Source organism: Phyllostomus discolor, chromosome 6, assembly GCF_004126475.2.
Source record: "Phyllostomus discolor isolate MPI-MPIP mPhyDis1 chromosome 6, mPhyDis1.pri.v3, whole genome shotgun sequence".
Classification (NCBI taxonomy): domain Eukaryota; kingdom Metazoa; phylum Chordata; class Mammalia; order Chiroptera; family Phyllostomidae; genus Phyllostomus; species Phyllostomus discolor.
This window is the reverse complement of record NC_040908.2, coordinates 47,047,752-47,065,791: the sequence shown is the minus strand read 5'-3', so window position 1 is coordinate 47,065,791 and position 18,040 is coordinate 47,047,752. Positions and strand designations below refer to the sequence as shown.

The window sequence follows — 18,040 nt, the reverse complement described above, 5'->3', positions numbered from 1 at the left end:
GGCCGCTAGACTTAGCTAAAGGGCGGAGACTGGAGAAGCCAGTAGCGAGGGGATGGGGAGGCGTGGGGGAGGCCTACGCCCCGTTTAGGCTCCAGTCCGGTTTTTGCCTCTGACTGCTGGCTTCTTTACCCGCCCCCCAAACTGGGGTCCCTCGCCCCGCCCCACCCCGCCCCCCACCTTGGAGCAGGTGAGCAGCGGCCAATGGGTGAGCTTGGGGCAGGTGCCCGCTAACTCGCGTCTCACCGCGCGGCTGCCGAGGCTAGGCTGGGCACTGCTGGAGGACCCGGGGTGGGGGTCCGTCCCGGCTGGACTCCGGAGGGAGGGGGCCGAGCTTAGCCCACAGGCCGTAGAGGCAGTTCGAAGCAGCGCTCCAAGCCCGCTCCAGTGCACGCTCCGGGAGCTGCCCGCTCGGCCACAGAGGCCCGCGCGCCTAGCTGTGCGCTGTGGCCGGACTCCGCGTTCGCTGGCTAGCACACCCCTCGCCGCTCCGCGCCTGGCTCACCCGCAGGGGCTGAGCGCGGGCGGGCGGGCGGGGGAGGTGAGGGGTACTGGTGTGCGTGCATGTGCCTGGCTGGGTGTACACCCCGCACGGCGGCGGCGCCAAGACGCGGAGCGCTCCCCAGAACCCGGCTGCCTCTCTCGGCTCTGGCGCCCGCGACCATGTTCCAGCCTACAGCCAAGCGCGGCTTTACCATCGAGTCCTTGGTGGCCAAGGACGGCGGCAGCAGCGGGGGCACTGGCGGCGGGGGTGCGGGCTCCCATCCCTTGGCTGCGGCCGCCTCGGAGGAGCCTCTCCGGCCCACCGCACTCAATTACCCTCACCCCGGCGCGGCTGAGGCGGCATTCGTGAGCGGTTTCCCCGCTGCCGCCGCGGGCGCCGGCCGCTCGCTCTACGGCGGGCCCGAGCTCGTGTTCCCAGAGGCCATGAACCATCCCGCGCTGACCGTGCATCCTGCGCACCAGCTGGGTGCCTCCCCGCTGCAACCCCCACACTCCTTCTTCAGCGCCCAGCACCGGGACCCTCTGCACTTCTACCCCTGGGTCCTGCGGAACCGCTTCTTCGGCCACCGCTTCCAGGGTGAGTGCCCACGCTGTGCCTGCCTAGGCAGTCGGCCCGCGCCCTTGCTGCGGTGGCCCGAGGGAGGCTCTGGGGCGCGAGGGGCTGTTCGGAAGTTGTTGTGAGAAGGCTGCGGGTCCTCAGAGGCCGATTCCCAAGCCCGGAAGAGCAGCACCGGATCCACTGCGCTTCAGCTGCGTTGGGTTCCCTCCCAGAGAGTCAGGTTGGGACCTCCAGGCTTTCCCAGTTACGATGCCAACCCGGGAGCATCCTTGGAGCCTCTCCCGGTCTTCCCGGCGGCCTGCCTTAATCTCTCCCGGTCGAGCCAGTCTCAGCCCGAAGAGCGCAGTGCCCGCCACCCTGTCTGGACCTGGGGCCAGACTTCACTCGCTTGCATGTCCATCACCGACTCCTAGGGATCCCCCCACTAGCTGGCGCGTCCGAGCAGGGCAAAGTCCACCTGGTGCCTGGAGTCTGAGGGAAGAAGGGGCAGCGGGCAGGGAAAACTGGACAGTTAATGTTCAATGTGGCGTTCTGCGTTGTCTTGAGATGTCTCTCAGCAACGTTGGCCTGACTTCTCCAAGTCACACGCGGCTCTCGGACCCAGGGTGAGGAGGTTTGCAAGAGCAAACCAGCTTCCTCCGCCGTTTGCCTACTCTGGAAGCCCACCCGGCTGCTGCGGGACCCACTGCGGTCCTCCTAGGTAGGGGGCGGGGGCAAAAGGCTTTTAAGGTCGTAGGCGGTTCGAGCCCCCTTGTCCGCTACCGGCAATGGTTTTGCTCACTGGCCTCACACGCACACACGCAGGCACACACACACACACACACACACACGGACTTGCTTAAATTATCTGACTTTCCTGAAGGAGAGTTGCATTTGTTGGAGTTCGTTTTCTTCCTTGAATTTGTTGGAGTTTGTTTTTCTTTTTCTTTCTTTCTTTCTTTCTTTCTTTCTTTCTTTCTTTCTTTCTTTCTTTCTTTCTTTCTTTCTTTCTTTCTTTCTCTTTCTTTCTTTCTTTCTTTCTTTCTTTCTTTCTTTCTTTCTTTCTTTCTTTCTTTCATAACTAGCCATAATTTGTGCAGGAATCGCTTTTTTAAGTTTCCGGCTCTGTTTTGTTAGTGTAGACCCGACCTCAGCCTTAAGAGGGTCCGGGGCTCAGAGCTAGGTAGCCCGACCTTTAGAGGAACAAACGAAAAGGACGTGGCTTGAGCTTCGGCTCCTGGAACTAAGCTGAAGGCAAACCCATCTACGCATCAAAGTAAACTGGATGTTTGCTACAATTGTCTAGATAACAGATAATCTCTTAAAAAACGATCTCTGGAAACATTGGCTCCAGCTGTTTGTTTCAGGGGCAGCCGCTGCCGCAGGTCACGAAGTGTCGCACGGTTTTCTCAGCCCCGTCCAGCTGGCAGACACGGGCCCAGTGGATCCCACAAAACGAGAGAATGTAATTACTTGAGAATTTTTGTGGCCACACGTCTCCCTCGGGGATTTCAAAGATGTGTCCACATCATCCGGGGTGGAAGGAAGCCTGCGATGTCAGGCGGCTGGGGCGAGGAACCTGTAAATTAAAAACAATGTTTACTCATAAAATTAAATTTTGTTCAGAATTGTGCAAACCGCCTGGGTCCTCCATGGACTCGGTTTCCGGCCTGAGTCTTGAAACCCAGTGCCCGCGGACCGATGTGGGAGTCGCAGCTGTTTGTGAACCTCCGCACCAGGCCGGTGGAAGGACTTGCGGAGGGACGCAGCATGGACAAGAGGGCAGCGGCAGTCCCCGGCCCCCGAGGTCTCCGCTGAGCCGGAGAAGGCCTCTCCTGCGGAGTCCCCGGCTTCCGACCCGCGCCCCATTCCCTCCCAGCCGCCTTTCTCGACCCGGGCCTTCTCGTGCTCCCGGACTGGGGCTCCGAGGGCCGGGAGAGGTCCAGCTACGGTTCTAAGCATCCCCAGCCAGACGAGGCCCGACAAATCCTCAGCAACACGCTTTCAGAAATTGCCGCCGCTTCCTGAGCTCGCAGTCCCGGCGGGCACGTTGTGGAGTTGCAAAACGGTTGGATTTCTCTCTCAAGAACCGTGTCTGGATGCGGAGATGGAGCCAAGTGTAGCCGCATTTTTGAACTTGGAAATGCATTGGGCACTGAAGGACTTTAGAACCCTGAGACATTCCGGTTTCTGGCAGGTCAGCGCAGTGGCAGACCGCTGCACACCCCGGCGGTGCGCGCTCTGCGGTCCCCACGCGGCTCGGGGCTGCGAGCCGAGCCAGCCCACTTCTCCCGCGCCGCGTTTTCTAGAGAACCGGGTCTCTTGCGATGCTCATTTCAGCCCTGTTTTAATACTAGAAATGAAACCCTACGTGAACGAAAAGGAACATGTCTGCGCTCCATACCCCGAGCTCTCTGGCAGCACAGTCCCTGTGAGCAGGGAAGAGGATTCTTCGCTGGGCAAGGCGGTGGAAGAGGAAAAGCCAGCGCTGGATGGTCAGAACTGGGCGGGGGGATCCTGAAGCAGGGGTCTGCTTTTGAGGCCTGAAGGGGAGGTGTCGGTGGAGACCAGGTGTTGGCTGGACTCGGTGCCATTTCCCGGACATCAGGAACTTTCCAAGCCAGGGAGCACTCGGAAAGGGGCCTCGGAAGACCCAGTCTTCTGGGACGGGCATTGGTAATGGGCCGGTGCTTCAAAGGGCGCCTTTGTTCCTGCAGGAGGAGGGGGAAATGAGGCTCTCTCCGCTGCCTGGCCAGCCTCTCGCTTCGGTAGCCCCAGGCCCATCGGCCCCGCCAGCTTGCCACGGCCTCTGCCCAAGGGACTGCAGCTAGAGCCCTGGGCCCTTCAAGTCCCTAGTTCCCACCTCCAGGAGCCTTGTTCTTGGGAGTCTCTATTGCTAGTTGCTAGCCAGTGCCTTGAAGTTGCCCGCAGAGAGAGGCTGGAGAAAAATGGGGTTTGGTGGGGTTGGTTCAATTTCTAGCTCCAGGGAAGGCTCAGCCAGCCCCCTTTCTACTTTCCCACCTGTGCTTGTCTGAAACTGACAGCTCACTCCCCACAGCCCAGAATTACTGGATCCAAACAGGCCAGGCCGCACCCCAGCCCCAGGCTTGTTCTGCCCTTGTGCTCCGGCTAAGAGAAACTGAAGCCATGGTACGGGTGGTTGAAGCCCCCACCTTACAGGTCAGAGTGAAGAGGGGTACATGGGTCCTTACAGAAACGTGTAGATATTGATCAGTTTCTCAGGATGGTTAGTTTTGCACTAAATATCCTCTATCTGACAGGGAAGAGACCTGGTTCTTTTGTTATCACTTGTCTGTATCTTGAATAATTTTCCTGACCCCTGCTTCTTTGTGGCTGGACCAGAAGTCCCCCTATGTTTCCGTGTGTGTGTACGAACACAGACTGCTATCCTACCCGACAGGGCATGACAGTGAACTGAGGGCATTCTTTTAGTGAGGCAGGCCCAGAACAACCTAGCTTGCCCTTAAAATACCCAGACTGGAGGCAGACGGACAGTGTATGTCAGAATGACAGAATCGCCTGTCGCTTCCATCCACCACTGTGGGTTTGTAGAGACAAACACAGCAAACTCCACCACACAAGAGATGGACACAAACCACAAAATTGTAAAACAGCCATCGAGTCACACACACTGAGGCAGACTGCAGCCCTGCTTCCTCCGCTCCTTACTGCCCTTCACCTCTGCAACCCACTCACTCACACCCACAGGGTCTCGCTGCTGCCACCTCCCTTCTGCCAGTCCAGTCGCTGGAGCCAAAATGTCGGAGGGCTGGGATGCGCTAGGCTCTCCCTCTTCCAGCAGAAACCACTGTTGGACTTCATCTGGGCTCAGGGCATTGCTGGTTTTTGAAGCAATTTATTTTAATATCAACAAGAAGTATCTGCTTCCCATTCACCTCTCTCACCTTTCTCTGGCCCACACTTCAGATTTTATACTTTTTATTTCTACCTGGGTCAGGCTCCTCTTTTCTTTCCCTTGCATCCCTTTCTGTCAGACCACCTCTCTGATGATCTGTCCCCTCCCCTACCACAAGTTAAACTTCTGTTTCTTCAGTGGAGCCTGAGGGTTCATGGACTGCCCCATCCTGAAGGGCCCAATGGGCAGAGTGTCTCCCCTCCACCTTCCTGTGATGTGATCACCTCCCTTTTGTGGCAACACAGATCCAGCCACTTGAAATGGATAAGGTGATTGGAAACTGTAACTTCTCCCAGTCAGGGGACTTTGTCTCCCCGCCCAGGCACTAGCCCCTCATTCCTAGGCAACCCTGCTCTACAGAGAATCTCAGCAATAAAGTTTGCCTCTGTTGGCGTCTGCAGCCCTGGGACTTGGAGAAAGTATTGTCAGGCAGTTTCCACCAGCAGAGGGACATGAACCTGGAGAGTCTGAGCAACAGCATCTCAAGAATGTGCCCTGCTGCATTTAGACATATTTCCAGAGATGGGAGATCTCAACTGAATGACCCAAACATTTTTCTTAAGAACAAAACAACGGGTCAAATCAAGTCAAACCAATGGCCATTTCTGAAGAAATTCATTGGATCAGTCAGTCTTGACAGTCTCTAACTTTGTCAAACATTCCTTCTAGGGCTCTGCATTATTGTTGCGTTGGGAGACTGCTCTGTTTCACCGCATGAGCATTTGTGGGTGATTTCAGGGCCTCTTAGAGCCTGTTAGCATATGCACTCGAGCCAGAGAGGGCCTGGGGGCAGGGCGGGATTCATGGAAACTGGGGCTGTGGGTGGAAGGTTGTTTGGCTTTTGTAGTTTCTGACCCCACCACCCCAGTCTCATCCAGGCCAATGTCAACCCCTTCTCCTGCATGAGGAGCTGAGTCTCCATGGTGGGCAGTCTGTACCAGGGGATAGTCACACTCTTTGAAAATCCTACCTGGTAGATGGGAGAAAAAGGCAGTAGGGGGGCTGGAGCGTATATTTACACACACCCATGCAGAAACCAATATATCTATATTTACATACTAATATGTTAGAGAGAAAGCTATCAAGATATTTATAAAAATATTTCTTTAGCATGGGACTACGCAGGGATAAAGCAAGATCTTTTCCCACCAGAGAGCAGTGAGAGTCTCCTGTGGGGAGAGGCTTTTACCCGAGGGGAAAGAGGAGGGGTTGGGGCAGGGCAGAAGAAGAACCTGACCTTAGACCTGCAGGTGCTGCCTGGCCATTGAACCAGCCGCTGGCCTCTTTTTACCACTTGCAAGGCAGAGCCTGGGCCTGCCGGTAGGCATTTTCAAAGGGCTAGCAGCCTGAGCAAAGTTGGGTTAAGCAGGGGTGAGCGGGGAGTTCCTCGAGTACCTTCTAGTTCCTGAATCTGTGTTTGGCTGGGGATGTCTAACAGTTTTACTGTCCCCCGTGTCACCTTTCTGACACCCAGCCCTTTCCCTACTCTCGGCCCACCTGGAGGGAGATAGGATTGGACAAGCAGAAAAAAAGGGCTAAGGGACTTTGCTCGCGCCTTGGCCCCTTGGGTTTGCTCCAGGCACTGTGGATTTGGGCTGACTAGCGCCCCCGGGCCGCCCCCTGGCCCAACAGCAGCTCGGGGAGGCTCCCAACCCGGTAGCTGTGGGAGTGTGGGCAGGTGTTGGGGAGGAGAGTGGACTTAAGGAAGGGGAGGCAAAAGGGAGAGGGGAGAAAGACGGGGCGGGGGGGGGGTCAAGGTCTGGAGAGGGTAGCGGAGCTCTCCAGTCAGTACGCGTGCAGACGCGAGACGCCCGGGGCTGCGGCTCACCGCGCCACTTCTCTCTGTCTGTACTTGCGGTGTTGCCGTCGGCGGCGCGGCGGCAGCGAGCGACGTGCCCCAGGACGGGCTGCTTCTGCACGGCCCCTTCGCGCGCAAGCCCAAGAGGATCCGCACGGCCTTCTCTCCCTCGCAGCTGCTGCGACTGGAGCGCGCCTTTGAGAAGAACCACTACGTGGTGGGCGCCGAGCGGAAGCAGCTGGCCGGCAGCCTCAGCCTCTCGGAGACGCAGGTAATAATCACCTCGCCAGCGTGGGGGCGGGCGGGGACCGGAGCGGCCCGAGTCCTCCCGCGCCGGCCTTCCCCGGAGCCCTCCCCGGCCCAGTTTCGAAAGCCACCCCGGCGGCGCCCCGGCAGAGCCTGTCTTTAGAGCCCCGGGCCTCCAACGGAGGTTAGCCTCGCAGAGGCCGCGGGACTTAATCAAGCCCCGAGGACACACCGGGAGGTGGGATCAAACCTTGCCCGGAGTCCGCTCCCAAAGCCCATAGGAGGTGCCAGGTTTTCAGGAGGCGGCCGGACCTCTGCCCCTTCCGGGCCGCACCAGTGGACACTGAAGCCATCTCAGCGCTGCTTACTGACCCCCTTCACCCGCCACTCTCCCGGGGCGCTCGGGGGTTCGTGGGATGCTCAGGCTTCCCTGCATGGCTTTGTTGCCGTTCGTGGGCAGAGCTGGCAGAGGCCTCGACTCTCCACCAACGGGTGCGGTAGGGGGACAAAGCCCACGTGTCCTCACGTTGGAAACATTGGAAAACGGAGGGGGGACGCTAGGGAGCGGCCGGCCTTGCTTGGGGTCGGAGGATGGAGGATGGCCCTGATCTCCGCGCAGCGCAGGCCGGCTGGCAGGGAGCCGTGGAGACGGCTCTGGAAACGCGAGGGCGTCTGTGGGGCCTAGGAACGGTGGGCAAGTCCGTTCGGGGTATTCAGGGCTGTCTCACTCACCAGAGGGCTGTCGAGTTGGGAGAGAATGAACTCTGGGGATGGAGGGGTTTGAAGTGGGTGAAATTACAATTACCACTATTGTCGTAATTGATAACTTTTTAAAAATTCAAGAAGTAGATAGGCGTTATAAAGGAAGCAGATTTGGGCTTATTGTAAGAAAAGACTTTTCCATAAGTAAATGCTGCCTGGAATCACCGCCTAAGCTTTTGGCCCACCCCAGTACGACTTGCTGGAGGGGCCCGCTGCTGCCCTAGCGGTGGGTTCCATGGGCTTCGGAAGACCTTGCTCCCTTTGGTTCCTGTCCGCTCCCAGATCTGCAAATGAGAGAGGTCTTCAAGCTGGCCTAGCGTTTCACCACGGCTCCCCTTTCCCGTACTCCTCCTCTCTCCTACCCTCCCTCACCCTCCACCTTATTCACGGACCGAGGGAAGGCGCTGGGCTGGGCCGGGTGGTGGTGGGAACGTGTAGAGGGGAAGCCGGGGATCGCCCAGGGAGCCATGAGGGTAGGAAGGAGGCTTAGTGGGGCAGCCCAAACCCTAACCGCGTCCCCAGCTCCCTGGGGCGGCGGACTCTCAAGGGCTGGTTCTCGAGTTGCATTTTGGTATCTTTTATCTACTATCTCTCTGATGCCCCATTTAATCAGTGCGTTGTTCCCGTCTTCACTAAAGGACCTGTGTTTTTGTAGATTTGTTAGCTGGGTTCTTCTAACCATAGAGATAAGGCTTGCAAAACAAAAGAGTTAAATATACAAATATTTTAAGAAAGATGTTTAAAAAACATGTTAATAAACAAAATCCCCCTTTCCCTCCCGGTGAACAGCATTTTAAACTTGTCTAAAACAAGGTGTCGAGTTACGAATGGTGTTTACAGTTAACTTCATTTTAAAAGTGGTAGTTATTAAATTTTAATTGCATAAGTGTAAAAAAACAAAAGGGTTTATAATCCCACCACCCAGATTAACACTTGTTGAAATAATATCATTGTTTTAAACTTTCCATTTTTTCAGCACAGTGAGAGCATTTTTAATTAGCTTTCTATAATTGAACCTAGATGTCTGTCAATATTTGCTCCTAACAATGCCAGTTAGTAAACATAATTGTTTCTTTCATTTTTATTGTAAAATGTTTCAAACTTATACTTTTAAAACAAACATATTAGAACAGTTTCACTATCGAAACTCATGTCTCATCTTGTTTCATCTACATAGGTGAGCTGGTTTTAGCATAGGAAACAAACATGTAATAGTAGAACGACAGGAGGTTTGAGCCTGAGAAACCTCCTTCTACGAGAGGCTGTCTTTCCGGGTGAGGACCCTGAGCTGCAGAGGCTGGGCGGAGCGCCCCAGGCAGGCAGGCGTGGTTTCGCCACCTGCCTCCCTGCTGGCCGCACGACCCTTGGGCGAGATTCTCAACCTCTCTGCACTCTGGTTTCCTCTTCCAGAAAATAAGTTGTTTAAAGATTAAAGGCCCTTTTAATATCAACTCAAGTAATATTAATTCTAATCCGCAGTCCTTCTCTTCCCTTTATTTGAAGTAATATATCAGTTTAGTATTTTCATAAAATCCAAATCTGGGCTTCAAATCCAAGTCTTACTTATCCAGTGTTCTTCTGCTATGCCCACTCCTTTATCACCAGAGCTGCCTTTCTGTCCCTCTCCTGACAGCATTTGGACCCAGGTGATATCATTAATTGCCTATCCATCCTTCAGGATTTACCAGGCGAGCCTACCTGTCATTTCCAGCTATCAGCTACTTGTCAAGCATCAGTCATTCCCATCAGCCCCCTCCCATTTATTTCTACTGTCAATATCTATATTTGTCTCTTGGAGCTCTCGAATCTGTCCCTCACAGATAGCCTGTTGTATATCTAGCCATGTACTTATGTCTCTTCTCATTAAACTACCTCCCAAAGCTGGTTAACTTATACTTCCTCTTAATTACAATCTTCCTAACAATAATTACTATTTACCCAACTGTTGGTTATCTGTTTATCATCTCTTTTGTTTTGTCTTCTGTGTATCCACTATCCACGTTAAACTTCCATCTCTATAGATCTGTCTAGCAACCAACAGATAGTACAATATATTTCTGCCTCTGCTAATGGTTATCTGTCATCTCATCGGTTCCTGCTTTGTCTTCTTTCTGAGCCTCATTTGCTTTACCTGTAGGTTAGAATGAAGTTAACTCCAGGGTTCTTTTCAGCCCTGAGTTGCTGGCTCATCTATATTCTACTTCTCCGTGTTTCTGTGTAATCTGTCCTCTAAGTTCTCAGAGCTCACGTATCCAAATATGCACAGGCCTTTACTGCCATGTCCAAATGTCAGTCTGTAGACAGGCTGTATCCGTCTTACAAAGAAATCTTAAAATACAGATTCCTAGGCTTCACTCAGGAGATTCTCTTAGAGGTTTCAGGATGGGATCCAGGAAAAGTTTTTAAAACCACTCTCTGGGTGATCCTGATGAACAGCCAGCCTGAGCAGCTCCGCTGTGGGAGGCAGGAGCCCAGACTTCCTGTGTCTTGCTGTACCCTGGGCACAGTGCAGTGACCAGCAAGGAGTCAATGCTCCATAAATATGTAATGAGTGAATGGCCAAACTTCTCTTGATTGTACACATACCTGTATGTTCATTTTATCAGTTATTTCCCTTACTATCTGCTGTCACTTCTCCCTATCCCTCTGTTTTCTAGATTGTTGATCTAGATGATCTAGTTTTATCCATGGATAAAACTTCTGGGAAGATTAGGGCAGATCAGTGTGGATCTTAATCCAGAGCTCAGGGGTCTCTGTACACCCAAAGCTTTAACATGGAGTGTCGGGAGGTGGGCACCCTGAGCTTCTTTGTTGGGGCAGGGCTGTACGTGTGGTTGGGAGTATGGTGTTTGTACTGGTAGGACAGTGGCTTTATCCAGGAGGTGCAGGGAGGGGCCCCCAGGCTCTGCTCCCTTCTGGCTCTGATCACTTGCTCCTGACTTCCGTGGTACAGCCCTGGAGTCTGATCTGGATGATGCCCAGCTAAATTCAGTCCTGGTGGCTAGGTCAGATCAGAGCCAGTGGGCAAGTGAGTGTGTGTGCGTGGGTGTGTGTGTAATGGGTATGTGTGCGCACAATGTGGGGCACATATAGGCTTAGTGTTATTGATGCCCAAAGGTCAAGTGATATCACATGTACACATCAGACGCCAGCAAGCCATCAGATAGCATGGAGTGCAGCTTGTGTGCTTCTGCGCATGTGTGTTTCAGGGGGAACACTTTCATTTCGGGGGGAGTGAGAGAAAGCATTCGGTTGCTCCAGGCGGATCGATCGATCCATGTTTCCAGCTGCCCTTCCTGCTCTGAACAGTTCTGCAGGTGTTTCTTGACCTCCCCTGGCTCTAAGCTGTGCTGAGCTGAGAGGGGAAAAGGTGCAGAAATGGGGTCTTTGGCCTTGGAGAGTCCTTACTTAGTGGTGGAACCTAAAAACAAAGTGTGCACACTTGTAGGACATGCACAGGATGAGCTACTGGAGTCCCTTTGAAGTTAGAGGTGTAGGCTAAGGGAGGTCGGGGTGACGGGCATGGGTGATTCACTTGAGAGTGATGGCAAGCCTCCCTGATGGGCTAAGAGAGGAGACAAGAAGGCTTAGAAAGAGATAGGGCCATGGTTGACCTCGGGTCAGAGGTGACCTCAGTTTGGTGGGGTGAGAGTTGAGCTGTTGAGCTTAACACAGCATTGGGCTTGGCCTGGAGAGTGGGAGCAGTTCACTAAGTCAAATGATAGGAAGTGGATCCCTCATGCTGTGGATGTCCCACAGGGTGAGAGGGCAGGGAGGAGAGCAGGCTGAGGGGTGATGTGATTGATGTCTCCAAGCCTCTGTATGATAGAGGACTTTCTCTGTGTCTAATGATGACAGACTAGAACACAGGGTTAAACTGAAACAGAAGAGAGACATGGGACATTGAAGGAACTTTTTGTATTAGAATTACAAAACTCAAATACCCTTTAACAGGGGTATTTGAACTCCTTGAACAGAGGACATGTGCTCACCTGAAAGCATGCAGGGGCCAGGAGCCACAGACCCTTCCATCTGGAGTGAGCTAAGGTTGGGTAGTGGTGGAAAAGAAGGGATTCAGACCTGGTTCATTCAAACAGCAGATTATGGAAAAGTTAAATCTGAAATATTGGCTAGAGCTGTAGTTTGCTTGTTTGTAAGTTTCTTTGCCCATTCACTCATGCAGTAATACATGCATGCCTTTATTCATTAATGCATAAATTGATCAATACACTAATGCACTAAGTGGTCAATCCATTCATCCATCCATGCATCCATCCATCCATCCACAGCAGTTTCACTTTCTTCATCCCGCTTGACTCAAGCTGACCTTTGTGCCCCTCAACAATGAGTCTCCTTCCCTTAGCTTCCCCCTACAAGTGGTTAATACAGTCCACGACATGGAGAATTAAGAATTGACCACCTTGGGGATTAAATGGTAATGGAAAAAAACACAATAAAAATTTTTTTAAAAATTGACCATCTTGTAGAAGTGTCCACTAAACACTCCAAAAGAGGGTCCCCTCTCTTCAGCCATCAGCACTTTCCAGACCCCTTTTTTTATTAGATCTCAATCCCTCTGCCATTTCTTTCCTCCTTTTTTCCAGGTCTGGCCCAGAGCATAGGGCTGGGTCACCTCATCTCTCTGTCCAGCTGGCTGAACAGACCTGGAACATGTCCACTAGGACTCCAGAGCATACTAACTCACTGCTTTGGTTCTCCAGGTTCCCACAGACCAGTGAGGAGACAAGTTCAGCAAATAAATGAGTGTGCTGCTGGGGTCACTGTTACTGAGAAAGAAAAGTACTAAGGAAGTACAGACGGGCAATGGGAGCAGGGTTCTAAAGACTGAGTAGGAGTATTTTAGGTGGGGTAACTCTGGCAAAAGCAGAGACTCTTGGAAGGGGTCTGGCTTGTCTGAAAAACTGAGGGATGTTCAATGAGGTACAAACATGGGAGACCATAAGGAACCTTTCCCCAAACCCCAAGGGTCAGAGACGGGTGAGGGCTGCCCAGCCAACAACCCAGCTGTGCCTTTGAGGCTTAGAGAGAGGTGTGTGGGTGTTGGGGCGGGAAAGGTACGAAGAAGCACAGCCTCCTATGGCTGGCTCCCACAGAGCTGGAAGCCACACTATGTGGCCTGGTTCCTTTCTAGGTTCTCTGTCCCCAGGGAAGGGGCTCTGGATACCCCAGAGTTGCCCGGCTGGGTTGGTGAGGCCATGGGTGTCACTCTTATTTCCGACTACCCTCAGATCCCAGTTCTTTTTCTTTTCCAAGGAAAAAATAACTGTCAATTCTTATTAGTAATGCATTACAGAAAATTCAGAAAAGTGGAAAAAAGAAAGAAAAGTCACCCGTGCTTTGGGTACATTTCCTTCTAGTCTTTTTTCCCATGCCGAACTTTTGTTTTTCCATGACTGTGATTGCACTGTGCCCAAACTGTGCATCCTGCCGTTTTCACTACTGTTACTAAGTCATAAGCATCTCCCTGTTGGTACAGTCTTTGTAAACAGCATCTGGACACTCAGCCCAAGGCTGTTCTCCAGAAGATAGCCAGGCTGCCTGGGGAGGGGGCTTAAGGCCCTGTTTCTAGACAGCTGCCTCCTTGACACAAGTCGTTTTCAGAGAGGAAATATTCAGAATCACCTTTGATTTGGGTGTGCCAGGAAGCTGCCCCTGTGCCTGAAGTTCCGCCAATGAAACTTTCCTTCTCTGGATCAGTGACTCTAGGCAAGGGTAGCAGACTTGGTCCATCCCGCTATACACGTCTCCTTCCTGGAAAGAGACTTGGGAGTGTGTGGGAGGGAGAAGGTGCAGAAAGGGGCCCTCTGTCCCTGGTACTGCCCAGGGCTGCCCCAGATCACCCCATTATCAGGCTGGCCATGTGTAACCCTCAGCCAGCCCCTGGGGCTCTTAGGAATGCCACCCTAGACCAGTATCCAGGCGTGACTCATGTATACGCCTTGCACAAGAGGCAAGGCAAGCTCACTCACCTACTGGATAGCACAGTCACAGCAGGCTCCAGGGTGGGGTGGGGCAGGGGCCAGGCTGGCTGCCAGCGGTTATACTGAGAACCACCCAAGGGTCTGACTAGTCCTGTGTCCAAGGAAAGGTGAGCATGGACTCCAGAAGCCCTTTGCCTAGAGCTTCTGCCATCCTCCTCATCTGCCCGAGGTGAGACACACGGCAAGGGGTTTGAACCCTGCCCTGGAAATGAGGGAAGAAGACCCTCCCCTCATCTTTTTGCCTGAGGCCAGGCCCCTCATCTCTTCCTGTCCCTGGCTGGCTGCTCACAGCGCAGCACAAATTGCCAGTTGTCCCCACCCTCGTCCCAGTGCTCTAAAATCTCTAAAATCGAGGGCAGGACAGACAGTGCTGTGGAAACCCTGGTGGGGGACGGTGGTTAAGGGGAGCACTGGGTCGGGTGGCTTCCATGGAAGGGACAGAGGAGAGTGTCTGGGAATCGTGAAGGTGGGGCCTCCTAGGCAGGAAACGTCTCCCTGGGCCTGGATGCCAGGCCTGCTTTTGGCTGCCGTTGCCTAGCATCATGGCAAAGGCCTTTGCCTTCTCTTTCTCAGGGAGTAGGAGTCTCTCAGGGAGTCTCAGGGACTGGGTAGGCTCTCTGAGGACTGCCCCCTGCCCTGACCAGGAATCAAGGATCTCCTTCCAGTGGTCACTGCCGCTGCCAAAACCAAGGTGCTCACCGTCAATCCACACACCTGACTTACCGTTCACCATCTGCATGGGCACTGTGGACCACCCTGCTGCCTTTGACACTGCTTGCTTTCAAATGCGCTGTCATCTCCAGGACACCGTCCATGTTTTGTAACCCTGCCCACTCTGCATCCCCTTCCCCAGAGACCCTCGGGGGCGAAAGCCCAGGAGGTGTCCTGGAGCCGCCAGACCCCCAGGAAGCTTTCTCCCATCGTGAGGGATTTAAGCACAGAGAGTGGAAGGAATGTAGCAGAGGATCAGCACCCAGGCCCCTGCTCTGACACAGGGTGGTCTGGTCTGGCCTGACTCTGCAAGGCCAAGTAAACTGCATCGTCAGGAGCGGACAGAGGGAGCATGTGACGGCTTCATATGTTCTCTCATTTATGTTCCCATCAACCCTGTGGAGGAGTGATTATTATCTTTTCTCTAGAAACCGGTGGAGGCCCAGGTCAGCCAGGCTGCAGAGCCTGGCTCTGCCCCTCTGCTGTGCGGGGGCTACACGATGCTCAGCAGCTCCATGCCCCCTCCTTTTCCTCTGTTGAGGGACAGGAAAACTGCCCCTTTCTAGCCTGCTGTGTCCTCTCCAGAGCCAAAGACCTCGAAACCCAAAGTGGTGGCAGGCCAGAGGAAAGGACCCTGGCCTTAGTTTCCCCATCTGGCTCCCAGCCCAGCCTGAGTGCTGAGGCCCCGCCCCTACCCCCATGGCTGCTATGGGTGTTTCTCACCTGTGCCCCTCCCTCCCTGGCCCAGGTGAAGGTGTGGTTCCAGAACCGGAGGACAAAGTACAAGCGGCAGAAGCTGGAGGAAGAGGGGCCCGAATCTGAGCAGAAGAAGAAGGGCTCCCACCACATCAACCGGTGGCGCATCGCCACCAAGCAGGCCAATGGGGAGGACATCGATGTCACCTCCAATGACTAGGGTGGGCAGCCACGAACCCGTGAGGGCAGAGTGCTGCTCGCTGCTGGCCAGGCCCTGGGATGGGCCCAGCTGGACTCTGGCCACTCTCCGGCCGGGCTGCGGGAGGCCTCCCACCACAGCCCCATAGGGCACGGAGCCTGGGGCTACCACCGACAGAGGGACAAGAAATGGGCTGGCTGAGGCCTAGGACTGCTCGACCTTCTCCTCGGAGAACTGCCTGCCTGCCTGGGCAGGCCAACAGCCATTGCTGCCTCCCAGCCATTCTCCATTTCTCTTTTCTTTTTGTTTTTGATGCATTTCTGTTTTAATTTATTTTCCAGGCACCCACTGTAGTTCTTAGTGATTCCTTGTGTTTCCCTTCCCAGTGGGAACAATAAAAGTCTCTTAATGACATGGGCATCCAGCTCCACCCCAGAGCCCGTGAGCCTGGGGTGGTGGGTTCGTGTTCTGGGAGCCAGTGGGGACTGGCAGAGCAAGCTTGTTCAGGACCTGGGACCTGGGGTGCGGCCTTGGAGATTCAGTTTACTCACTCCTTTCCTTTGTTGTTCATCGACCTGGCCTCTGACCCACCTCCACAAGAGAAGCCGAGGCTAGACAGGGAAGAGCCACCCTGTATACGAGGAAGGCTCTGATCAGGTCTTTGCAAACATGTTGAGCCATGAGAATCAGGCCTGGGTGGGCCAGGGGAGAGAGAGTGTGTGCACTTCCCCGTGCTGAGAGACTCTGGTGGCTTCTCCAGTTGAGGAGGAGCCAGAGGAAAAGGGGAGTACTGGGTGCGGGTGGAGGGGACACCCTTCACAGAGGCTGACAGTCCCAGGCCCCCCTCCTGGGGCCTGGAGGCCTGGCCAGGACGCTCACCTGTGTCCGGAGAGCCCCCTCTGCAAACTAAAGCTGCAGAGACAGGGCGTGAGTGTGAGTCTGCGACCAGTGCCCGAGGACTCAGGGCCTCCAGCCAGGAAAGGGCTCCAAAGCAGGCCGCACCACGCTCTTTAGTTCACCTGCCCTTCACTTGCCCCACGTGTCTTACCTGCGTGTCACACACCAAGGTTTCCTTCATCCTAATAAAGTAAAACCTGTATTCCTAACAACCTTTCCCTTATGAAATCCAGACCTGTTTCTGCTTGTTCACTTCCCAAGTGGCTCCCCAGTCTCTCCTGATGCTGATGACAGTCACTTACTGCTACCCGCTTGTGGCCAAACTCAACTGCCTCTCATCTGGCTTCACCTGCACCCTGATCTGGTCATTGCCCTCTGACTGCCCCAGCCCTCTCTGCCTTCATCTGGGTACCTCTGATACCTCATTCCTGTGCCTCTCTGAGTCCTTCCCAGGCACAGCTTCTGCCTGAGCTGTGCCTTTACTTACCCTGTTTTTGGTGCCTGAACACACTGGGGACTGGATCAATGCAGAAGTGTTTGGGAAGGTGTTGAAGGCCCAGTCTTATTGCCTGGGGCCGCCTAGGGACCAGAACACAGAAGGTCTTCCTGCTGGGACTATCAGCACCTCACTTGCGGAGAAAGCAAAGGGCTTTGTCCTATCCCAAAGCCACTCTCCCCATCGACCAGGAAAATGCGTCCCTTACATTCTAAGCCCAGGTTAAACCTCAGGTGGACTCCTTCACTGTCAGGCTGGGGGCAGGGGGGGGGACCCCGGGGGAGCATATGTGCACAGGTTGGGGAGGCTGAGAAAGGGGGTTATCCTTTTGGCTCGAGTAGGGCCTGAGGAATGGGTGAGCCATTCCTCTCAGGACTCTCTCTCACTGGGTGGGGGGAGGGTGCAGAGAGATCACAGCAGAGCACCCCCTGTCATCCAGATAAAGAGCTGGAAAGGATCCAAGGAAACCTGCCAATCTTCCTAGGCCAGGCCTGCTGGGGGTGGGGCGGGAGTCCCCGAGCACTCCCATCCATCCCCCATGTTGTGCCTCTCCCCACAGACGGTAAATATTGGTGTTGTGACTTCATTAATAAAGGCTTCTGTGAGCCTGAAAAACATGGAATCAGGATGAACTATTTTCTGAGCTGTGGGCTTGCCAGGTTTGCTAATTTGGGAGTTTTTGGGCCCTCTCCAGGGAACAAACCAAAGTCTCTCTAAAAGAGACACAGATGCAGCCGGGAAGGGGAGAAGAAGCCTAGGAATGATACTCCTCTCCCTCCCCCAACCGCTCCTCCCCCAGGAGATTAGGGCCTGCGGGGCTGAGCACAGGTGGACAGGAGCGGCTGGGTCAGGCCTTTCCTGAAGCAGTCTGCTGGGTCACAGCCCTGATGCTGGCCTCCAGGCCCTGCGAGTCCAATGGACTGTGGTGTGATAAGTACCTGTGGGAACCCAAGTTGTATGTGGCTGAAGAGGAAGGAATACGGGGAGCTGTTCTTAACTCGCATGGACTAACCCTGTGTCTCACGTTCAGGAAATGATCTTTACACATCCTCTTGTCCTCAGAACTTCCTGGGACTAGTCCTTCTGGCCTCCACAGCCGCACGGCTCATGCTCGGGGCATCTCTGCACTCAGTTTACACCAAGTCCTCCTCATGAGTGCTATGATTCCTTCCTGTGGGGCTCTGTGCAACCCTGGCCTCGTGAACTGGGTTCTGGCCAGAAGGGAGCCAGGCTGGACCACAGGCTTCTCCCAGAGCC

General features: G+C 54.3%; 1 protein-coding gene across 2 annotated transcripts; it reads left to right on the top strand.

Annotated features, from left to right (window-relative positions):
* The first annotated feature begins 216 nt into the window (after positions 1-216).
* EMX1 (empty spiracles homeobox 1) lies at positions 217-16,492 on the top strand. Of its 2 annotated transcripts, none has more exons than XM_028516568.2 (3): positions 217-1,078; positions 6,861-7,045; positions 15,244-16,492. In XM_028516568.2, the coding sequence occupies exons 1-3, from the start codon at positions 562-564 to the stop codon at positions 15,409-15,411; spliced, it is 870 nt and encodes a 289-aa protein (XP_028372369.1). In that variant the 5' UTR covers positions 217-561; the 3' UTR covers positions 15,412-16,492. The 2 variants fall into 2 exon arrangements, with proteins under 2 accessions (XP_028372369.1, XP_028372367.1); XM_028516566.2 differs by having other exon boundaries at positions 6,858-7,045.
* The last annotated feature ends 1,548 nt before the right edge of the window (positions 16,493-18,040 follow it).

Excerpts from the sequence above, each read along its gene's own strand:
- EMX1 (XM_028516566.2), top strand. The coding sequence starts at position 562 with ATGTGCCTGGCTGGGTGTACACCCCGCACGGCGGCGGCGCCAAGACGC. Across the intron at positions 1,079-6,857 it reads CTTCGGCCACCGCTTCCAGG|CAGCGAGCGACGTGCCCCAG; the intron begins GTGAGTGCCCAC and ends GCGGCGCGGCGG. Across the intron at positions 7,046-15,243 it reads TCAGCCTCTCGGAGACGCAG|GTGAAGGTGTGGTTCCAGAA; the intron begins GTAATAATCACC and ends TCCCTGGCCCAG.